At 60.5% G+C, this 19731-nt stretch overlaps 1 protein-coding gene across 2 annotated transcripts in view; it reads left to right on the top strand.

The window, feature by feature from the left end:
* Window positions 1-10163, top strand: part of EEFSEC (eukaryotic elongation factor, selenocysteine-tRNA specific) — a 248017-nt gene extending 237854 nt beyond the window's left edge. For both annotated transcript variants that reach the window (XM_045992112.1, XM_045992113.1), the window contains exon 7: window positions 9638-10163. In XM_045992112.1, the coding sequence (XP_045848068.1) occupies window positions 9638-9828 (191 nt within the window). In that variant the 3' untranslated portion in view covers window positions 9829-10163. The remainder of the gene's footprint in view (window positions 1-9637) is intronic.
* The last annotated feature ends 9568 nt before the right edge of the window (window positions 10164-19731 follow it).

The raw sequence follows: 19731 nt of genomic DNA, 5'->3' as shown, positions 1-19731 counted from the left end.
TTTGCCGGCTGTGTGACCTTGGGCAGTCAGGTCCCCTGCCTAGAAAGTGACTTATAGGATGTCCGGAAGCTTGAGTGAGATGCCATCTGAACCCACCTGACTGGGTGGTGTGTTGGGGAGGACACTAGTGTCCTGTGACGGTGGTGACAGAGGTGGAGGCAGAGGACCTAGCCCGTCCCCGACCCAGCCACTGACCTGTGAAGCCTGCCTCGCTCCCGCTTCCCCACCTAGAAGCTTTGTCAGACAGCCTAGAGGGCCAGCCAGAAGGAGTCCCCATGGACACTACCGTCCAGGATCTCCTTCCGGAAACTGCCATTCAGAGGCAGCTCAGCTCCATCCCCAGGCTGCAGTCACCAGCGCCACACCCCGCCCCTGCCCCGCATGTCTGGCACAGCCCCACTCATGGAGCACTTGGCGCATTCCCTTTGAACAGTCAGGTCCCCACCCGCGTGGTTATACCCCCTGTGCTGATGGGGAGCGTGAGCGTAGGACTTGGGACTAGGGTCCAGGTCCCCTGGGTGCTGAGGCGCAGGCCTCTAGATCTAGGCAGATGTGACACGTTTGGAAGGAAAGGGCCAGCGCATTCCTGCCTCCTTGAGCAGCCCGGCTGGCAGTTGGCCAACCTCCCGCTCCCCAAGCCTCCCGCAGATTGACAGGGCCTGACTCGGCTGCCCAGCAGTGGGTGGGTGATTAGGAGCCAGACGGACAGGGGGGTGAACTCTGACCCTCGGTGGGCGGGAGGGGGGGGTCACCCTTGGGAGAGAGCTGGCTGTCAGGGCCCAGCCCACTGATAGATGAGGCAGAGTGCAGGTGGGCTCGGGTCCCCAGTAGCACCCCTTCCCGGAACTGCAGACTGCTGGAGGCTGCACCTATCTCCTGAGGGCACAGGGTCTGGACTTGAAGCCATGTGGAAGGCTGTGGTCTTCTTGGAGGAGAGAGGTCTGGAACACATCACAGGAGGCCGAGCCAAGATGCTAAGCCTTTGGCCGATAAACCAAAGGAGTGAGGTTTGCCAGGTAGACAAGTGTTGCAGCTCACCCCAAGATGAGAGAGCACCGGGAAGAGCCAGGGCAGGGTGAATGGGGAGTCCTGTGTAGGGGTGAGTGATGGAGGTGAGGACACACTGTGTCTGCAGGAGGTAGTTTGGGAGGAGCAGCGCCAGAGCAATTTGGACCCTTGCCTGAGGAATGGCTGAAGATTTTGAGCTGGGAGGGATGATCAGGTTTTCTTTTTTTATTATTAAAGATTTTTATTTATTTATTTGACAGAGAGAGATCACAAATAGGCAGAGAGGCAGGTGGGGGGGGGGGGTGGCAGGCTCCCTGCTGAGCAGAGGACCCTGGGATCTTGACCTGAGCCGAAGGCAGAGGCTTAACCCACTGAGCCACCCAGGCGCCCCGATCAGGTTTTGTTCCAGAAAGATCTCTTCAGCAGGAGACCCAAGAGCAGATCAGAAGGTGGCACTGGCAAGAGAGCAGCATTGGCAGCTCCTGCCAGGAGGCAGCAGCCGGGGCCCCAGTGGCAGCATCCTGCTCCTGCGGGGCCTGGGGCATCCCTGAGGGAAGGGGCTCTCGTGGAGTGCCACGCCAGCCAGCGCTGTGCAGACTCAAGCAAGGGTTTGAGCCCTGCCTGAGCTTCTGGGCTGCACACAAGGAAGGCCCTAGGCGGGATGTGAAGTCCATCCCGGGGGGCGAGCATGACAGGCCTCGGTGACCACACCCACAGTCACTGCAGGGGGATGAGACCATACCCCAAGTGAGCGGGAATCATGCCGGTGCTGGGCCGCCCCTGGGAGGAACAGGTGGGAGCCAACATCACATGGTGTTGAGTAGTTTAGAATGCCCCCCAGCCGCCCCCTCCCGCTCCCCGGGTGTGACAGCAGACTTTCCCCCACCTGGACTGCCCGTCTAATCATGGAGCCTCTGATCCTCGACACCAAGTCATTTCCTTTCTCAGACTGGTTTTGTTTTTGCCTTAAAACAAAATCCTTCCTTCCCCATAATGCGCTGGGTTTCCCTCCCCATGCACCCCCAATCTCCAAAGCCTTGACTGCATTATAATTTCAATTTACATGGTGTGGGAAAGATTTGTGCAAAGGGTCCTTTTTTGTTTTTGAAGAATTCATCATTGCTGCTAAGAAGCTTAATATAAATTAAAGGAGGAATTAGGCAACATTAAGACATCAAAATGGGGGTGCGGGCGCCCATTGCCTCGCCTCCACCCAATCAAAGGGGCCGCGAGGAGCCCGTCGAGTGTGCGCTCGAGAGCCTTGGAAAGAGCGCGATTCCAATAAAGGGCCTGTTCTGTCGCCCGCCTTCCCCTAATTCCCTTTGTTGCTGGGACAGCGGAGTACATGTCTGATAAAAACTTAATCACCTTATCTTTTTAAAGCAAATTGCATCTTTGTTTACATACGGGATCCATAGCAGGAAGAGAAAGGAGAGAAAACCAGGCAGCTTTCCCAGCCCCAGCCAGCGCGTTCAAGGCTTGCGCTCCCCTGGATAAATGCGGGAAAACCAGGGCTGGCAAAGAGCGGTGGGAAGGTTCCGTTAGCCACTAGGCACAAAGGTGTCACTAGCACCTCTCACAGATGAGATCAGGGGCCTGGGCAAAGGGAGCCCACTGACTGGTGTCCCCAAGGGCTGCGCTCCCGGCCATTCTCACCTCTGAGTGCCAACTCGCCTCTGGGCCTTGTGCCAAAAACCAGGTTCCCCGCCCTCCTTGGGCCTCTTCTCTCCCTTGGCATGGTCAGAACCAAGGTGGTACAGGGCCGGTGCCGCTCTAGGCCACTGGCTTCCGGAGGGATCTGGGTTCAAATCTCAGCACCAACTGCTGTGGGGCCATGGGCAAGTGCGGCCACAACAGCCCTGTGTGAGGCAGACACAACAGGACCCTACTGCCCAGCCTCCCCCTCAGCCGTCCATCCTGCCCAATGAGACCTCTGAAGTGCCGTGCCGCCCATATCTCCCGTGACCACCTGTGACCTCTCCGGGGCAGCTTCGTGAATGGGGCAGGCAGGCAGAGACCCCTGTTCCTTCAGGTGGAGTTTGACCCTGCAGTCCACTGGGTGCTGAACAGCCGAGCTGTTTGAGGAAGCTCAGCCTCGCTGCCGGGTTCCCTCTGTCGGGCAGCCCGTCCCTCCTACTCACAGCCGAGCACCCAGTCTAGACTCCGGGACTGGCTGGATTCGAGGCCCTCCACAGCCATCCATCCCAGCCACCCCCGATGTCAGCCCAGCCCAGCTGCCAGGCATGTCCCTCTGCGCTCCCCAGGCCATCCGTCATCACCAGGATACTGACCCCAGAAAGGGCCCCCCGCCCCTTGCCCTAGCTCTCTTTCCACCCTGTCATCTCGGCTCTTTCCAAAGCTGCTTGTTCCAGGAGGGGAAGCCTGAGTGGCTGGACTTGGCTACAGCCCCATGGGGCCACCAAGGGGGCCCATGACCCCAAGCTGCTTGCAAGGGCTCCGTTCCCACTGGGGGGTGCAAGTCGCCCACCAGCGTGGAGGCCCCTCTTCCAGTCTGGCCCCCGACATGAAAGCGACGCCAGCAATTGGAGGCAATTTGCCGGCCTTTGATGGCCATGTCGGGGCAGCACCCGCGGCCAGGCCTTGGGAAACAGTTGTGCTTCCCGCATTCTTCCCTGATTACCCCTGGCCCAAGCCAAGACCCAGCAGCCTCCAGCCCACTGTGCCTTTGTGTGGAGCTGGCGCTTGGTGAGAAAGGCCAGCCCGGCCCTGGGAGAGTGTCCCCAAGGAAAGCCACGACCAGCAGCGTCACCCTGGGGGTCATGCCGGCCCACCCCCACTGCATCCTGGCCCCGGGCTTGTTGGGGAATGGAGCAGGGCAGCCCAGCTCCAAGAATCCTAAAGTTTGGGGAGAAGGAGCCAGAGACGTGTGCTGAGGCCCTCTGAAGTAAGGGCCGCAGTGTGGACTCGCACACGTAGCTCGTTTCACTCCGTGTGCGCCCTGCCAGGTGCGGAGCCAGGCTCCGGGTCGCAGGGGGCAGGGGGCCTATCGTCTGAGCCTGGGCGTCTCCTTGGGCCACCAGCTCACAGACAGGTATTTCCTAGTCCCGGAGGCACGGGCTCTGTGGGAGCGTTTTTTAACTTCTGCTGCCCTGCACCCCTGGGCCAGCGCTTTCCCTTTGCCTTTATCCACCGAACCCTCCCTGAGCCCGTCTGCCAGGCCCTGTGCCCAGCACTGCAGGGGCCGTCTCCTCCCAGTCCCCCTTACAGGCCACCAGGGAGAGGGATGCAAAAAACATGCCAAGTAGGGTTCCAAGAGGGATCCTGCTCAGCCCAAGCAGGTGAGGAAAGCCTTCCCACGGAGATAGTGGCAGAGCAGGCATTAGCCGGACAGGAAGGGCAGGGAAGAGCGTTTCACACAAAGGGAGGTAGTTGGAGGCCCTGCTTGATTTCTCCTGACTGGAGTGTCAGCAGAATGGGAGTGGGAGTGGGACAGAAGAGCGTGAGGGGCAGAAGGAGGCACACACACTGGATGACCCAGGGTCTTGGATGTCGAGTAAGAAGACAGACTTTATCCTTTTGGTGGAACCCAGTCCAGAGCTCCGCATGAGCCTTCGAGCAACTCCTCCACGGCCGGGGGGCAGGATGAGAGAGAAGGCCCCCCTGGGGAGTGCCCCAGAGGCCTCTTACGCCAGGACAGGGCAGCAAGGGCAGGGAGCGGGGGGTGGACCCTCAGTAGGTTGTGGAAGGCAATGCTCTAAGCTGGTGCCCTCTTCCCACCCACCCCCACCGGCGTCAGAAACCAAGGGCTTCTGGCGGCCATGGAGGAGCCATGAGCATGGCCCCAGGTTGTGCTTCAGCCTGCCCTTCAGCAGGCAGGGCCAGATTGCTACAGAGATGACCCCACTCGCCTAGAGATGGCAGTGAGCTTCCCGGCCCACAGCAGCAGCTCTGAGAGCCTTAACCAGGACATGCAGGCAGACCTGGCTGAGGGCGATGCCCCCTCCCCGCAGCCTCCCCATGTGCCCATGCATCCGGCAGCCAGACTGCACATGGCAGCACTGTGCTTCCTCTGGGCTCGGGACCGGGTGCAGGAGAGTTAGAGCAGAAATCTTCCAACAGTTTGTATTCCTATGGGGTTTTTTCCCCAATTAACTTGTACGTTTGTCTTTGTGACTTTAAACTCTTCTCAGGGGTCAGTTCATCTCCTAGACTATTTTGCCCCAGTAAACACACGCCCATCCTATCCTGACTGCCCTGCTGTGGGTCTCAGCGCCCCTGGAACTTCACAGGCCTCCACGGTGCACCCAGACCTCAGCACCAGGTCGCCTAACGAGCCCAGCTCTGCCTCTCCAGACCTGTGTGACTGGGGGCCGGTTACTGGCCTGGACCTCAGTGACTTCCACACTGTGCTGTGAGGGCTAAGTGCCTGCGTGCATGGGGACATCTATGTGTACAAATCTCAGGTCCTCGTTAGGACTGAATGCCTGGAATATGGTTGCTGGGTCCACGCGGAGACCACTGTGAGAGCTTCGTAGCCACTGCTTGTTCCTCGGTGGTATTCTATGAGGCCCTCCTCTGAGCCAAGGATCCTTCTCAATGTTGGGCTTCCAGCTCTGCACAGAGAGACAAAATCCCTGCGGTGGTAGAACTCAGGTTTGGGCGGGGCAGACAACCAACACCAGAAGGAGGACTTCGCAGCAGTATGTCGGAAGGCGATCTTAGCTATTGGAAAACAGAGCTGGGTGGAAGGGCTCAGCGCAGCTGGAGTGAGGTGGTCAGGAAGGCCACGCGGGGAGGTGACGTTCGCACAGCGATTCGAATGAGGTGGGCCCGGGAGCCAGTGGAACTGCTGGGGCCGATCTTCCAGCAGAGGAACCCGTGAATGCCAAGGCCCCGCGGTGGGAGTGCAGCTGGTGTGCTGGGGTGAAGGGAACGAACAGTTCGGAGAAACATACGGGCCAGGTACATGGGAGCAGAGCAGTGCGGGAGTCAGAAGACAAGAGCTCCAAACATGCTCCCCACGTTGGGGGCCATCCCAGGAGGGGCGACACACAGCTCCCAGACCAAAGTGGCCTACCAGGGGGTGCTTCAAAGGGAGGTCCCTAAAAGAGGACGGTAGCTCTGTGAGAGCAGGATGGTCCTGCTTGCCCCCGAGTCCCCGAGCCCACAGGAAGTTGCAGGAGCCCTGAGGGATGCCAGGCAGGTAGACAGTTGGCATTTGGCCGCCTCCCTCCCCACTCTGAGCCCCCCAACAAGGTCTCTGGGACCCTCCCTGGTTTGGGTGCCCGAAGTGTCTGGCACACAGGGTGTATTACATGGACATGGTAAGCTGGGGTCCCCCGGCAGCCCCACCGGCCCACAGCCACATGTCTTCATCCATCCTCAGGCATCATGCTCATTACCCTGCCAGGACTGGGGACTCAGACTCCCTCTGCCTGAAGACCCTTGCCCAGCATCTCTGTGTGGCCAATCCCTGTCACCTGCACCCCCCCCCAGGCCCCCAATCCCCCATGCCTCCTACCCTCCCCCCGCCCCGAGTTCAGAGCTCTTCCTCAGGAAAGTCAGCCCTGGGCCCAAACGACCTGGCCACCCTCCCCTCCCAGTGACAAGGCACTTTTGCTTCCTTGACCGCCTTGGTGGCTATCTATCTTGCTGGCTTGTTTCCTCTCTGCCTCTTCTGAGACTTGTAAACTCCGTGGAGACCAGGCCCTGGTCTGCGTGCTTACCACCCTTGTCTCCTGTCCTGGAGCACTGTGTGACTGTTTCCCCGGGAAAGATGCAGGCCCAGGTTGGGGGAAGCTCGGTGAGGGCAGCAGCTCTGACCCCCTATATCCCGACCTGCCCTTCGCTTCCCTCCGTTGGCTGTCTGGCTAAGGGGGAGAAAGGCCAGCAGAAAACAGAGCGGCTCCTGAGGACATTTGCTCCAAATCCACAGTTGTGTCCAGGCCACCCCAAAATGGAGCAGAGGCAAATGAGCCTGACCATCTCAGAAGAGCAGTTCAGTGGCCACATCTTCAATAGTGCCAGAGAGATTTTCTGGGTCTGCCTGCTTTGGGCCATGTGAGGTATGCCCGGTGTGTAACGAGAGCCAGCGCGGGCGAGATGGACCGCCGATTGGGCCACGCCTGTCTCCCCAGCCCCGCGCAGACGCCGGGGAGCCCCGCGCCTCTTCAGCCATCAGACCTCCTGGCACCAGAGGGAGACAGGCTGCCCGTGCCATTTGTCAGGGTCTGGTGCCAGCCACCTTCTCTGTTTGCAGAAGGAAGGCTGGGGCTCCGATCTGGGGAGGCAGATACCTGCAGGCCTGGCGCTAGCTTGGGGGCCTGGCCCGGGGCCATTCCCACACCTCGTCCCAGAGGTGCGCTATCCGGCTGGGTGTGGAGCCTGCGATCGGACACCGTGCTGCCCAGCCAGAGGACGGCTCCCCTTGGTTCAGGTCCCACAGGCCCCCAGCATCCCACAGCCCCATCCACATCGGCCACGAGTCCCGGCCTTCCTGGGGGTGCAGACTTTGAGAGACCAACAGTCAAGTCCCCTTCCAGGAGGTAGAGCTACCCCGGCTGACTTTCCAGTGTCCCTCAAAGCAGCCTCCTGGTCACCTTTCTAAACCTCCGTGGTGCCCTCACAGCGGGTATTTCCCTGCCAAAGGTGGACCCCCACTGAGTGATGGGCTGGGGAGCAGTGACCCGCATTGGCCAGCAGCTGCAAGCCCAGAGTCCAAACCCTCGCTCTTCCTCACTGTGGGGCCTGGAGGCAGTCCGTGCCCTTCTAGGGGCTCCGTTTTTGCCTCTGTATGAAGAAGGGGTTGCTTCAGCAAACATGCGTGAGCGCTTGGCCTAAACAGAATAATCCACACACCCCAGCCACCCAGAGCTCCCCACCTGGTGGGGACGGGATAAGCAAAGGCACTGAAGCCTGACACCAGAGCACCACTTCGGGCTTCCTGGGGAGACCACAAACACCCGGCCAACACTGGGCCGAAGGACGAGGCCCTTCAGGCACCGACAGACACAGATCGGGTGCAGCAGGGCACGCAGGGAAGGGAGCCCTCTGCCTGGTGCCCAGCCCCTGCTTCCTGCCAGCTTTGGACTCAGCCTCTGGGTCCACTGGCCAAAACAGCCCCTCTGTGCATATTAGAAGGAAGTGGGGGGACGCAGGCCTGCCAGGACCCCTCTTGGCAAGCACAGTGTGGGCTGGGTTCCACCTTACTTGCCCCTTGCCAGGAATGAAGGCTGTGTACCCTGCTCTCCCAGTAGTCGCTCCCAGAGCCACCGCCCCCTGGGCCTCCTTGCCCCTTGCCAGTCTCATGCGCCCCCTCCGCTCACCTCCTCCGCAGCCCTGCCAACTTGTTCCCACCGGCTTCCCTCAGCAGGGTTGTGAGCAGCCTGCTCCAGAGAGCTCTGCTTTCACAAAGCTCGTCTGAGGCCTTGGCCACAGCCTTGGGGGAGCCAGAGCCCCTCCGCCTGTGCTCAAAGCAGCCGACTCTCACCCTGGCCAGCAGTCCACAAAGACGCTGGGCCATGCTGCTACCGAGTAGTTTTCTCAAGAAGACAAGCCCCAGAGAAAGCTGGTGTTCAAGGAGTGTAGCCAGGTGCGCAGAGATGAGCGAGCCTTCTTCCATCGGCAAGGTGGGGAAGCGCGTTCCAGGCAGAGGGAAGAGCCTGTGCAGAGGCTCGTAAGCAGGACTGCCGGGAGCCCAGGAGTGGTCCCGTGCTCCTCGGGGCGGCAGGGAACGCACAAAAGCAGTGGGTGAAGCGGCTAGAAGAGCTGGGCTGGCTGTAGGGTGTTAGCCGGGATCAGATTCCCCTCCGCCACCTGGCTGAAGGGAATGAACATAAAGTCTGTATACTGTACATAGTGGAGGGAGTGACGAGAGGGCGCTGGTTTGAAGGAGGCTGTAAAATGCGATGGAAACCAGTGGGGGCTGCTCCCACCCCTGCGTGGAGGGACAGCGTATGCGAAAGCCCAGGGGGAAGGCTCCCCAACAGGAGTGCCAGCTTTAGGGAACAGGAGTCAACACCCCAGCTGCTCTCTCCTCCCACCCTCTGATCTGCTGGGGCTCCCACTGGCTGAACCTAACCAGCAGCCAGAGGGCACAGGAGCCCATATGCTGTCTGCAGAGGTCTGCCTCCCAGGCACACAGAGGAGCAGAGAGTGGATCTCCAGGGACAGTTGGAGAACACCTAGCCCAGGGAAACGTTTCAGGGTATGTGTTTTAGTGTGAGTGTTCTGGGAAATAGTAGGACCATTTAGAGCAGAAGAAGGACGTGGCCAGTAAGTGTGAGGCTGATCCGCATAGAGCCTGAGTGCAGAGTGGGTGGGTGGGCAGGGAACTGGGAGACGGCAGAGGTGGGGAGCCCTGCTGAGCTCGAAGCTGGACAGGCCCCTGACATGGACCAGCATGGTGGGGGAGGGGCTAGAATGTAGGGATTTAGGTGGCAGAGTGAACCCTAGGCCTTGGGGGTCCATTGGCTGGGCAAGGAGGCAGAAGGGAGTGAGCCCAGAGTGGCACTGGGATCCTGGCTTGGCCTAGGAGAGAGTGAGAGTATCACTGAGTTGGGGGAAGGAGATTTGCAGATGGGCCAGCATGAGCGGGTGCCCATCTAGGGCAGAGAGAAGGCAGGCTGGGAAATGGCAGAGTAACGGGCTCTCTTTCCATGCCTTGCAGGTGGCCTCAGCCCCGAGTCCAAGAAGATGCTGGCGCCCACCCTCAAAAAGCGGGGCCGGGCCGGCCGAGGGGAAGCAGCCAAGCCGGAGGAGGGGGCCGAGCGGCCCGAGCCTGCACAGCACGTGGCCGTCAGCCTGTCTTTCAAGCGCTACGTCTTCGACACCCACAAGCGCATGGTCCAGTCTCCCTGAGTGTTCCCGTGACCTTGCCCAGGCCCCCGGGCTGGGCTGCAGTGCCAAGCGTCAGACCAGATGTGCCTCGCCCTCGTTTCGCGTATCCCTCCCCAGGACCCTGCAGATGCGGGCCCTGGGCCTGGCGCTACGCCCCTGTGAGAAGCCTGGGGAATGCGGCGGCAGCAGCTTCAGGGCTGAGGCTCAGAGGGTCTGTCCTGGCGCCCTCCGAGCTGCTGGGGGCCAGCGTTTCCCAGGTCGCCCCGCAGGCAGCCGTGGGAGGGCTAATCCACACCCTGCCCTAGATGGCCTGGCACTTGCCAGCTACAAATAAATGCCCCAGGGTGTCTGCTCGCTCTGCTGGTCTCTATGATTTCACTTGGAAGGGCCACCCGTGCCCGTTCCTGAGGGGAAATATCAAGGGAGTTAAGCAGGTTCCCACCCAGAGAAGAGCTGGAGGGACCAGAACTCAGAGCCCAGTGGGAGTGGGCTGAGGAGTCCATAGGGTGTCAGGCCCCTAGGCCGGGCTGGGTGGCCCCGGGGGGGTCTCCTGGGCCTTAAGGGACACGGGGGTTCTCTGGACAGCCAAGTCCAGAGAGGGCTCTGCCAGGAAGGGCTGCCGTGGAGTGCTGGGGAGCCACGGGGTATCGGGCCAGGGCATCAGGATAGAGGCTGGCTGGAGGGATTGCTCCCCTGTCCAGCAGGCATAGAGGGAACACCAAACAGTAACTAATTCTGGGGGCAGATCCACAGTGGGGGTAGATGGGGGGCTCAAAGCCATTGCCTGGTTCATTCTGGCTCCTCGCTTGTGTGGTCTTGGCCCAGTTCCCTGACCTCTGTGCCTTGGCGCCCCCACGGATAAAATGACAACAAGAGCAGCTGCTTCATGGGGTTGTTCGGGTACTGGGTGCCCTGCTGCCTGCTGCATTACACAGCCCTGGCAGCAGGACCAGCACACAAGGCCTCACCGCTGGGAGGAGAGGGGCCTACGAACTCCTCGTAGTGGGGCAGGCAGCCCCAGGGCCCAGCTCTGCTCTGAACTGGCCATTTTTCTAGGACTGCTGTCACAGTGCCCATGTCCACCCACACCTTTCTCCCTGCCTCCCACATGGCCCACAGACAGCACCCCTCAACACCCAGGGGAGGAGGCTGACTCAGAGGGAGGACACTGAGACACAGAGAAGAGGAGGGGCTGGACAGTGTGACTCCTAGAAGCCTCGGACCCCCCCCACCACCACCTCCAGAGAGTGCGGGCCAGCAACCTGCTCAGGGAGAGGCCTCTATCAGGCCTGGCATCAGAAGAAACCCGAGTGCCCATTATCCAGGTTGGGCCAGGACACAGCCTTTGAAGGAGAAGCGCAGCCAGGTGGGTGGGCAGGGGTGAGGGCGGGGGCTAGTAGCGTCCAGGGGCATTCCCACAGCCATGTCCCCTGCCCCTGGCTCCCCAGCCAGCTCTAGGTGCTGTAGAAGAGAGGGCAAGCTCCCTGCAGCCTTTCTCAAGCACATAAACTCGCTAAATCGGCGCTTCTACTCATAGGGGTGTCTGGGAAACATCACCTTAGTTGTAGGCGCGGGGGGTGGCGGGGACTGGGGCTCAGCTGACCGTAGCCTCGGGTAGAGCTGGGACTCAAATCCAGGCTCTGGAGGATTCCAGACATCCCCACGTCCCTTGCCTCAAGGCCTTGGGTGTGTCCTTGGAAAAAGGTGCCTTCTGGGGCCCTACTTTGGGCAGAGAGATGGGGGGGCAAGGGACAGTGCTCCCCTGCTCCTCCCCCCACCTGCCCATACAGAATGAAGTCATGGGTAGGCGTCCTGCCACGGGCTGGGGCAGGAGGGGTGGCCATGATTGGCAGGCCCCCAGACCAGCAAGGCTAATGCACCAGCAATGAGATAAGGCTTATCTGGAAATGTCCCTGGAATCGAGACTCTGATGGAAACAGGCTTCTGGGTTAATATATTTTTGATAGATAAAGTCTCGTAAACGGGAAGCCCTGGGGGCGCAGGGCAGGAGAAGGGGCAGCTTCTGTTCTCCCAGGCCTCCTGCCCTGCCCGTGCATGTGTGCGTGTGTGTGGGCATGGGCCTGTGCTCATGGGTCTGTGGCTGTCAACAGCCGGCTGTGTGGGTCTTAGTGTCTCGGGTGTGTGCATATGTCCTTGCGTGCTCAGGGAAGGCAGTCTGGCAGACTGTGGCTCACAGGTGTATCTGTGTGGGAGTGGGGTGAAGAAGAGGGTATCGGGAACAGTGTGCACAGGGTGGTGACACGTGTTGGGGGGGCCAGTTTGTCCCTTGGGCCCCAGGGGCCTGCAGGTCGGTAGGGCCTGGTTCCCAGGACCTGGTGGGATGGGAAGGGGGCGCATGGCCCCCATTCTGGGGACCCAGAGCCCCTCTCAAGTTGAGCCAGGACCTCTCAGTGCCAACTAACCCTCAGGGTTGATCCAGGCCTCGGGTCTTCCCCGCCTCCTCTGCCTTTAGCTGGGCTTTAGCCTTTTCAGGTCCCCTTCAGGAGACCAAGGCCAGTCCTGCTCACAGCTTCTCTGCTCCTAGGTTAGCCATGTCTGTCCTCCGTAGCCTTGACAGGTGAGACGGGGCCTCTCGGTGAGGGATCACTGGGGCAAGGCCTTGAAGAGAGAGTAGGAGTTCGCCAGGAGGAGAGGTGCCTTCCAGCAGAGGGCACAAAAGGCATAAGGCCTCAGGGAGAGCACTGCATCAGGCCTGCATGAGGAGGGATGAGGTCATGGCTCCCAGGCTCCCCCCAGCGCATGCCAGGCCTCCAGAAGCCTCCACACAGGCAGCCCTGATTAAAAAGAGTAATTAGCTCTCAGCTGATAACAGAGTGGCACCACTAATTAGAGGAGCTCAGCCGGCAGTGGCGCTTGATTGCAGGGAGGCGGCGGCCAGCAGCTAGAGGACGGTGGGGGGCGTTGTGTTCCCTCAGGGAGAAGCTGACCCCAACCCCCGGCTCCTCTGTCCCAGCCCCATTCCCTTGCTGAGAGCCAGCAGTGCGGGCAGAGGAAGTAAAGACGGCAGCTGGGTGGGGCCGGAGGCCTCGAAGGCTGCTCCAGTGGTCTTGAAGGGTGTAAGCAGGTCAAGTGCATCAGATCGGAATTTCAAGAGACCCCTCTGGCCCCAACTCCATGCCAGTTCTGAATGTCCAAAGCCTGGAAGTCAGGACCCCCTCACCCAAGAGGCGCAGAGACCACAGGGGTGGAGGAGGGCTCCCAGGATTGGTTTTGGTGGTCAGTTGGCCAAGGAGCAGGGGAGGGGTGAGGCTGAGCCCTGGGAGGAGGAAGAGGGCTTGGAAAGTTTTGGGGATTCAGTGTAGGTAGATGGAAACTGGAAACAGGGATAGTTTTAGAAACAGGCCCAAAGGTGGTTCTTCCGCATTTATTAAGCACCTCCTGTATGCCGGGCCCTGGGGTCACAGCCCGGTGCTCCCTGGATGTGGTGGGGGGGGGGCAGCCTGGAGTGTGGTTCCACACACGCGGTGTGGCTGTGACCCCTGCCCTCACCGTACTCTTCTGTGCGGCACAGCCATCAGGCGGGACAGGCTGCCCTGTGCCCCACCCCTACCTGGGCCAGCAGGTCAGAGGTCAGGAGTCCCAGAGCCTCCCCGTGTGCCCCACCACGAGGTATTGCTCAACCCCCCCCCCACGCCCTCCCATGTTATCACCATCACTGGGGCTGGTGGGGAGACAGCACAGCAGAGAAAAACGGCCACTTCCCGTGGCCACAGCTGGACCTCTAGATAAAGGCCAGCTGGGAGCCCAGACTGATCTGGGGAGGCTGGGGTAAGGGGCCAGGTTCAGTCACCTGCCTGGCCCCTCAAGGAACACCCCAGAGACTCGGTCCTGAGCCTCCAGGCTTCCAGCACCATCCCCACCAGACAGGGCTAACTACCCCCCTGTTCTGTGGGGGCCAAGCCTCTGCTCCCCTGACCTGCACAGACCTACTCCCTCCCCACTTGGGCCCTGCCAGCTTCCCTGGGCCCACTGAGCCCCACCGAGATAAGGAAGGTGGCGGGGCCATTTGGGTTGGTGAAGGCCGATGGCTTCCCCGCCGGTCTCCCTTTGCTCCCTCCAGCACTGCCTCTGTCTCCCCGGGTGTCCACATCCCTCTCCCTCCAGCCCAGTTTACTTTTCTCACTGCCACACCCTGAGGCCGGGGCTGGGCCCTGAGCCGGGGGCAGCCTGCTGAGGTGGGCGTAGGTGGGAGGGGCAGGCTGGGAAGCGCCCGCCGCTCGGTGGACCGATCCCTGTAAAGGGCGCCAGGGGAGTTCAGGTCACCCTCTCCTCGAATCCTTTCTCCCTGCCTGTCCACCTCAGTGTCTGCCCCCAAGTTGTGATCACATCATCCTCCCCCCTTCACCCTTCAGCCTCTGAGGCCCCCCTCGCCTCACCCCACCTCTCAAGTTCCCTCTGAGGCTGAGAGGGCCCTGAGGGGCTCCTTGCTTGGAAACAGAAAGGCAGGTGGGGGTCAAGCCAGGTGGGGTGCAGGAGCCAGACCTCCCTCCCGGTGCTCCAGGGGAGGCCTCGGAAACCCAGATTTCCCAAGGGTTCCAGAGCCAGAGTCTAGGCTGGGCCACGGAAGCCAGACCTGACCCATCCTGTGTCCTCCCAGTTCACTACCCAAGCAGGACCTCCCATCCCCGTTCCTTATGCTGCCCCTAGACTGTCATCGTATGACTACTGACCTCACCCCCACCCAAAACCACCACCCCTCACCTCCTCCACCAGCATCACAAGGGACCAGCTCAGATCCATGTGGGGGGGACCTGCATCCAGGGGGAGGACGCATGAGATCACTGGCCAGGAAGGGGGGCCATGTGAGGCCAGGGGAGCGAAGGCAGAGGCAGGTTGGGGATGATCAGGAGATCAAGTTCTCTGCTGGCTTTGGTACTGTTTGGCTGCAGGAGGGAGTTGGGAGGGAGGGGACCGAGGGTGCCTGAGCAGCCTCTGAGGGGTCACTGGGCCACTGTGGGCCAACCAAGCCGTGGGGCTGGGTTTGAGCCAGTCCCCTTGATGAGCTTGGTGTGGACCCCTAAGTCTGCCCTCCACAGCCCTTGGGGGTGAGCATCAAAGGCCCAGGCAGTGGCAAGGAGAGCCCAGAAAGAAGGCGGAGGAGCGGAAAGGCGGGTGGGGGCCAACCGGGGAGGGGCTGCAAGCGTCCCACCGGAAGCGGACCAGAAACCTCGGGGGGTGGGGGCAGGGCAGGGGACAGGTGGGTGGGCGTGAGGCAGGACTGTTGCACAATGAATGTGCTGTGAGATGAAGCAATTCAGTCCCTCATCAGATGTGGGGCCGGACGATGGGGCAGGTGATAGCCCTCAATCAGCCGCATCTCTCTAGTTCTCGGTATTCAGCAGGGCGGAGGGAAATGCACCCATGCTGACCCCCCTCCCCAGGCCCTTGGGGTCTCCCCAGCAGCCTGGCTTCAGAGCCTCCCCGCTGGGCTGAGTCCAAACTCATCAAGGCCCAGCTAGGGTCCCCTCCTTTCTCCTGGCCTTTGCCCTTGGTGCTCCTTCTGGCCACCAGGGCCTGGTTTCAGGTCTGTCTCCCTGTGGGGCATCAAACAAGCTCTCCTCACTCACTCAGTGCCTCAGGGATCCCCTCACGGATGGCTGCCAATGGCCAGAGTAGGAGGAAGAGGCTCAAAGGACAGCGGTGCTGACACAGGAGGCCAGAGCTCAGAGGCTGGTGGCCTGCCTCCTGGCAGGGCCACCCCGTGGCTCAGGGATGTGCTGGAAGGCAAGGAACCACTCTGGGGACCCCTGCTTCCTGGCCTTGCTTCACAAAGGGGACACTGAGGGAGGGGCAGCTTTGGTCCTCTGCCTCAGTCCCCCAGCACCAGGAACCCTGTGGGGGACGTGGCCGCTGCCAACTCCTGGCCCTGGACACAGTGACATGCCCAGCCCGGGTCCCAGTGCATGGCTGGTCCTGGTGCAGTTCCCAGGGGTCTGGGTGTGGACACGCTGGCTGGCGGGCACCCATCACCCCCACGGACAGCCGGGTGGGCCGCTGATAAGGAGAGACGGTTGTCAGAGTCACGGGATGCCCCTGATAAAACAGACAAGCATCTCCCGGTGGCCGGGAGGTGGTGGAAAGAGGCCCAGTTCTGGGGATGCCCACATCTCGGGTGGAAACACTGAGGCTGCTGGTTCTGGACTGGGACCCCCCCCCATACGACCGTCCTTCCAGCCAGCAGCCCTCACCAAAGGCTGCTCACAGTGTAGCCGGGGGACCCTGAGCTGGAGAGGGCAGGCCAGGCCTTGAGGTCTCCTTGCAGGACCTTCTGCCAGGCCAGTCACCCCACCCGGCCCCCGCCTTCCCTGCCCACCCACCAGGCCCACCACAGCCCCAGAATGCTCCAAACAACCTTCTTCGGGCTCCCTAGCCTGACAAGCTCTTCCCATCCCTGCACGTTTGCTCACACCGTGCACCTGCCCAGAGCACCCTTCCCACCATGCTCCTCTCCTGCTCATTCTTCCAGGCACAGCTTGCCCCTTAAAGGAGCAACGAGCCAGCCAAGAAGAGAGGATTCTGGGAAGCGGCGGCTGTTACAGTGGGGTGGGCGTGGCACACTCTCTCTCTCCCACGACACGCTACAAGGTGTGACTCCTCACCCTCATTTCCCCTGGGTGACTGAGGCCCAGACAAGCCAAGGGACAAGTCCAAGGTGAAACAGCCTGCGGAGGGAGGTGGTTGGGCCATTGGAGACTGAGGCCTGGCTCAGGGGTGCTCAGGTGGGAGTTCAGTCAGGCCTGTGGGGAGCCAAGCACCAGCCACTGGAGTGAACTCTGCCGGCTGCCGGTGATCTGCAGCCCCACACGCAGCTCCTTTCTGGCTCTGGCAGGGAGGGGCTCTGTGGTTCCAAGGACTTGCACAGAGTCCCCTGGGAGTTGGTGGGGGATGGGGATTGACACCAGGTCTGAGGGGGTCCAGAGCCCACGTCCTGCCCAGATGGTGCCACGGCCTCCCAGGACAATTCCTGCATCTTGTTGTCCTCGTTCTCTGTACACAATGGCTGTTTCCACTTAACAGGTGTCAGGGAGGGGACAGTCCCTCAGCAGGTCATAGGCACAGAAGCCCAGGTCTCACTGGTTCTAGGATTCCAGGCAGGCTTCCTCCACACCTCCAAAATGTGGGGGTGGCAGGGGCTGGGTACATCACTGTGTTCTTTTTCTGGAGTCCTCGGGAACAAGGCCCTGTCTTCCAGCTGGGGTTGCTGAGTTGGTTATTAACTTGAAGCTGCTATGATCATCCTGTCACTATGAAGGCAGTGAAGTTCACACCACAAAAGAAGGACATCTACACTGAAGAAGACTGACGAGAGAGATGAAGAGAAACAGGTTCCTGAAGGCATCAGCTGAGCACCTGGATCCAGCTATGTCTGAAGCCCATCCTCTCGTTATGTGAGGCCATAAATTCCCTTTGTTGCTGAAGCCTGTTGCAGTTGAGTTGCTGTTTATGACTCATTAAGTGCACATGGGCGGGATCAGTCCGCAATGACTCTTGCCAGTTTGGGACATGCCCTGGGTCCTGGGCTCAGTTGCAGATATGCAGGAGCCCATGTAACCCCATGTATACCTGTGGGTCCCAGTCCTGGCCCCCTGGGAGTCTTTTCCCATAGCCAGTACTCGCATCTCAGCTGTGGGGCCTTTGGCAGTTCCCTCCTCCCAACTGTACTTCCTAGATGCATCGCCTTGTATCCCCCACCAACACAATTACCTCCTGTCCTGGGATGCTCTACCAGCCTCCTCTGCCCGCCCTCCTCAGCAGCCCAGCAGGGTGCAGCACAAATCAGCACCCTGGACCTGGATGAATTCCCACAGCTGCCCATCTGTTGTGCTTCCCGAGACCTAGTTCGCTCAGTGAGCACCCCACTGAGATGGCTGGGGCAGGCTTTTATCTGTTCCACGTGGCCCTTACATTTGTAACATTTTTACTGCCAGCATTTTCAAATGGCAGAGTTCATATAAAAATACTGATTTTCACCACTAACTAACCTTGACCTTGAGCTACTTACTCGTGCCTGTGTTCCCATCTGAAAGCAAAGCATCCCCTCTATCTCACACCCTCCTTGGCAAGTCCCATGGAGTTAGCCTCAGCACCTACCCAGACTCGGTCCCTCCTTACCCTATGCCAGTGGTTCAGACCAATGCCAGCACCTCTCACTGGTCCCCTGCTCCATCCACCCTCGCCCCTGTGGTCTGCTTTCACATCAGCCAGAGGACAGCCAGAGGACGGCTGTTCACACCTGTCATAAGTCTTTCTCCTGTGGAAAACCCTTCCAGGGCCCCCACCTCCCTCAGGGTAAAGTCTACACACCTGTCCTTTGGCCTCCTGGACCTCCTGTCCCACTACCCTCCCTACCCCCACTGCTCCAGGTCCACTGGCCTCCCACCACAGGGCCTTTGCACCTGCCATTCCCTCTGACACCAGTCAGCCTGCTCCCTCCCCCTGCTAAGTGAAGTCCTGTCTGGGTACCTCTGTAAAGGTTACCTCCTAGACTCCCCATCCCTCCGTTAGTGTTCTCACTAATGATTACTACCTTCTAACACACCAAATGTCTTTCTTATTGACCTCACTTGTTGTCAGCGTCCCCCACATGAACGTGAGGTCCAGGGACAAAAGTTTCTGTGCATTTGTTCACTGCCATCCCCAGGGCTTGGTGTAGCACCTAGCGTACCTGCCAGGTGCCCACCCTCGTGCATTTGTGGCCGCCGGGGATTGGACGGCTTAGTCCATGTCAAATCCCCGTGGGTCCCGGCCATGAAGCACATCCCCGGAAATGGAGCTCGTTCCGTCACTGGTGTTTTTGCTGGCCTGGCCTCTATGCCTCCGGCAACCTTGACCTTCAGGGGTGGGTCATGTGGGGATGGTCCCAGGAAACACCAGCAGGACAGGGAGTGAGTAAGGAAAGGGCAGAGACCCATGCAGTAGTATTCTCATGAATCACCCTGTTGGGCAGCAGGGCTCTGAAAGTGGGGAGATCCTCCTGAGGGGTTGCTCCCCTAGAACCAGGGAGCCAGAGCATGAACCCCTGGGGCCACCCACTGCCCATCAGAGCTGCTCCCCTTCCCAGCACTGCCACCCTGCAGGAAGTGGGGCGGTGGCCCTCCCACCTGGTCCCCTCCTCCCCCTCCTTAACTCCCCACGTCCCCTTCCCTGCCACTGTCACCCACACAGGCCTCTCCTGCCTTAGGACCCACTGTTCTTTCTGCCAGGGGTGCCCCTTCTGCCGGACCTTGCCCTGCCGGCTCCTTCTCTCCACTCAGGTGTCATCTCACCAGGGACCACTGCCCACTCAGTGGGAAAGGCTCCTGCCCTTCTCATCCACAGCCCCTGGTTTAGTTAACTGTAGCACTATTTCACATTGGTGCCCTGGTTGTGGTAGGGCTCCCCCGCAAGAGCATGAGGCTCCTGGCAGCACGGGCCTGTCTCTGCTTCACTGCTCTGTCCAGCAAACAGAACCCAGAACAGAGCCTGGCATACAGCAAGTGCCCCATAGGTGTAGGCTGAATCTCTCGGGAGAATGCATGAGGCCAGCCTTTGCAGCAAGCTCATCGGGGGGCGGCATCTCCTGTGGGGGCGGGGGGGGGCGCCCTTGGCTGATGCAGGCCTTGCCTAGGGGCTCAGTGCACTCAGAATGGGTCCTTGGGCCTTCTTGAGGGGACGGGAGCCCTCAGATCACAGGGGAAGGTCCTCAAGTTGGAGAAGACAGAAGATAGAAATGGACACCCACATCCACAACTGGCACCCCACTGGGCCTCAGCCCCCCTCCCTTCCCTCTCACCTCTCCCACCCAGGCAAACCTGCTAAGGGCAGTTCCGAAGCTGCTGGCTGAGACCACAGCTCCCTGAGCAAGTCTGTTAATAGCTGCCCAGAGGCTGAGCTACGAAGGAGGGCGGGCCAACCTGGGAGGGT

This window comes from Meles meles, chromosome 20 (genome assembly GCF_922984935.1).
Source record: "Meles meles chromosome 20, mMelMel3.1 paternal haplotype, whole genome shotgun sequence".
Classification (NCBI taxonomy): Eukaryota; Metazoa; Chordata; class Mammalia; order Carnivora; family Mustelidae; genus Meles; species Meles meles.
This window is presented reverse-complemented; position numbering and strand designations above follow the sequence as displayed.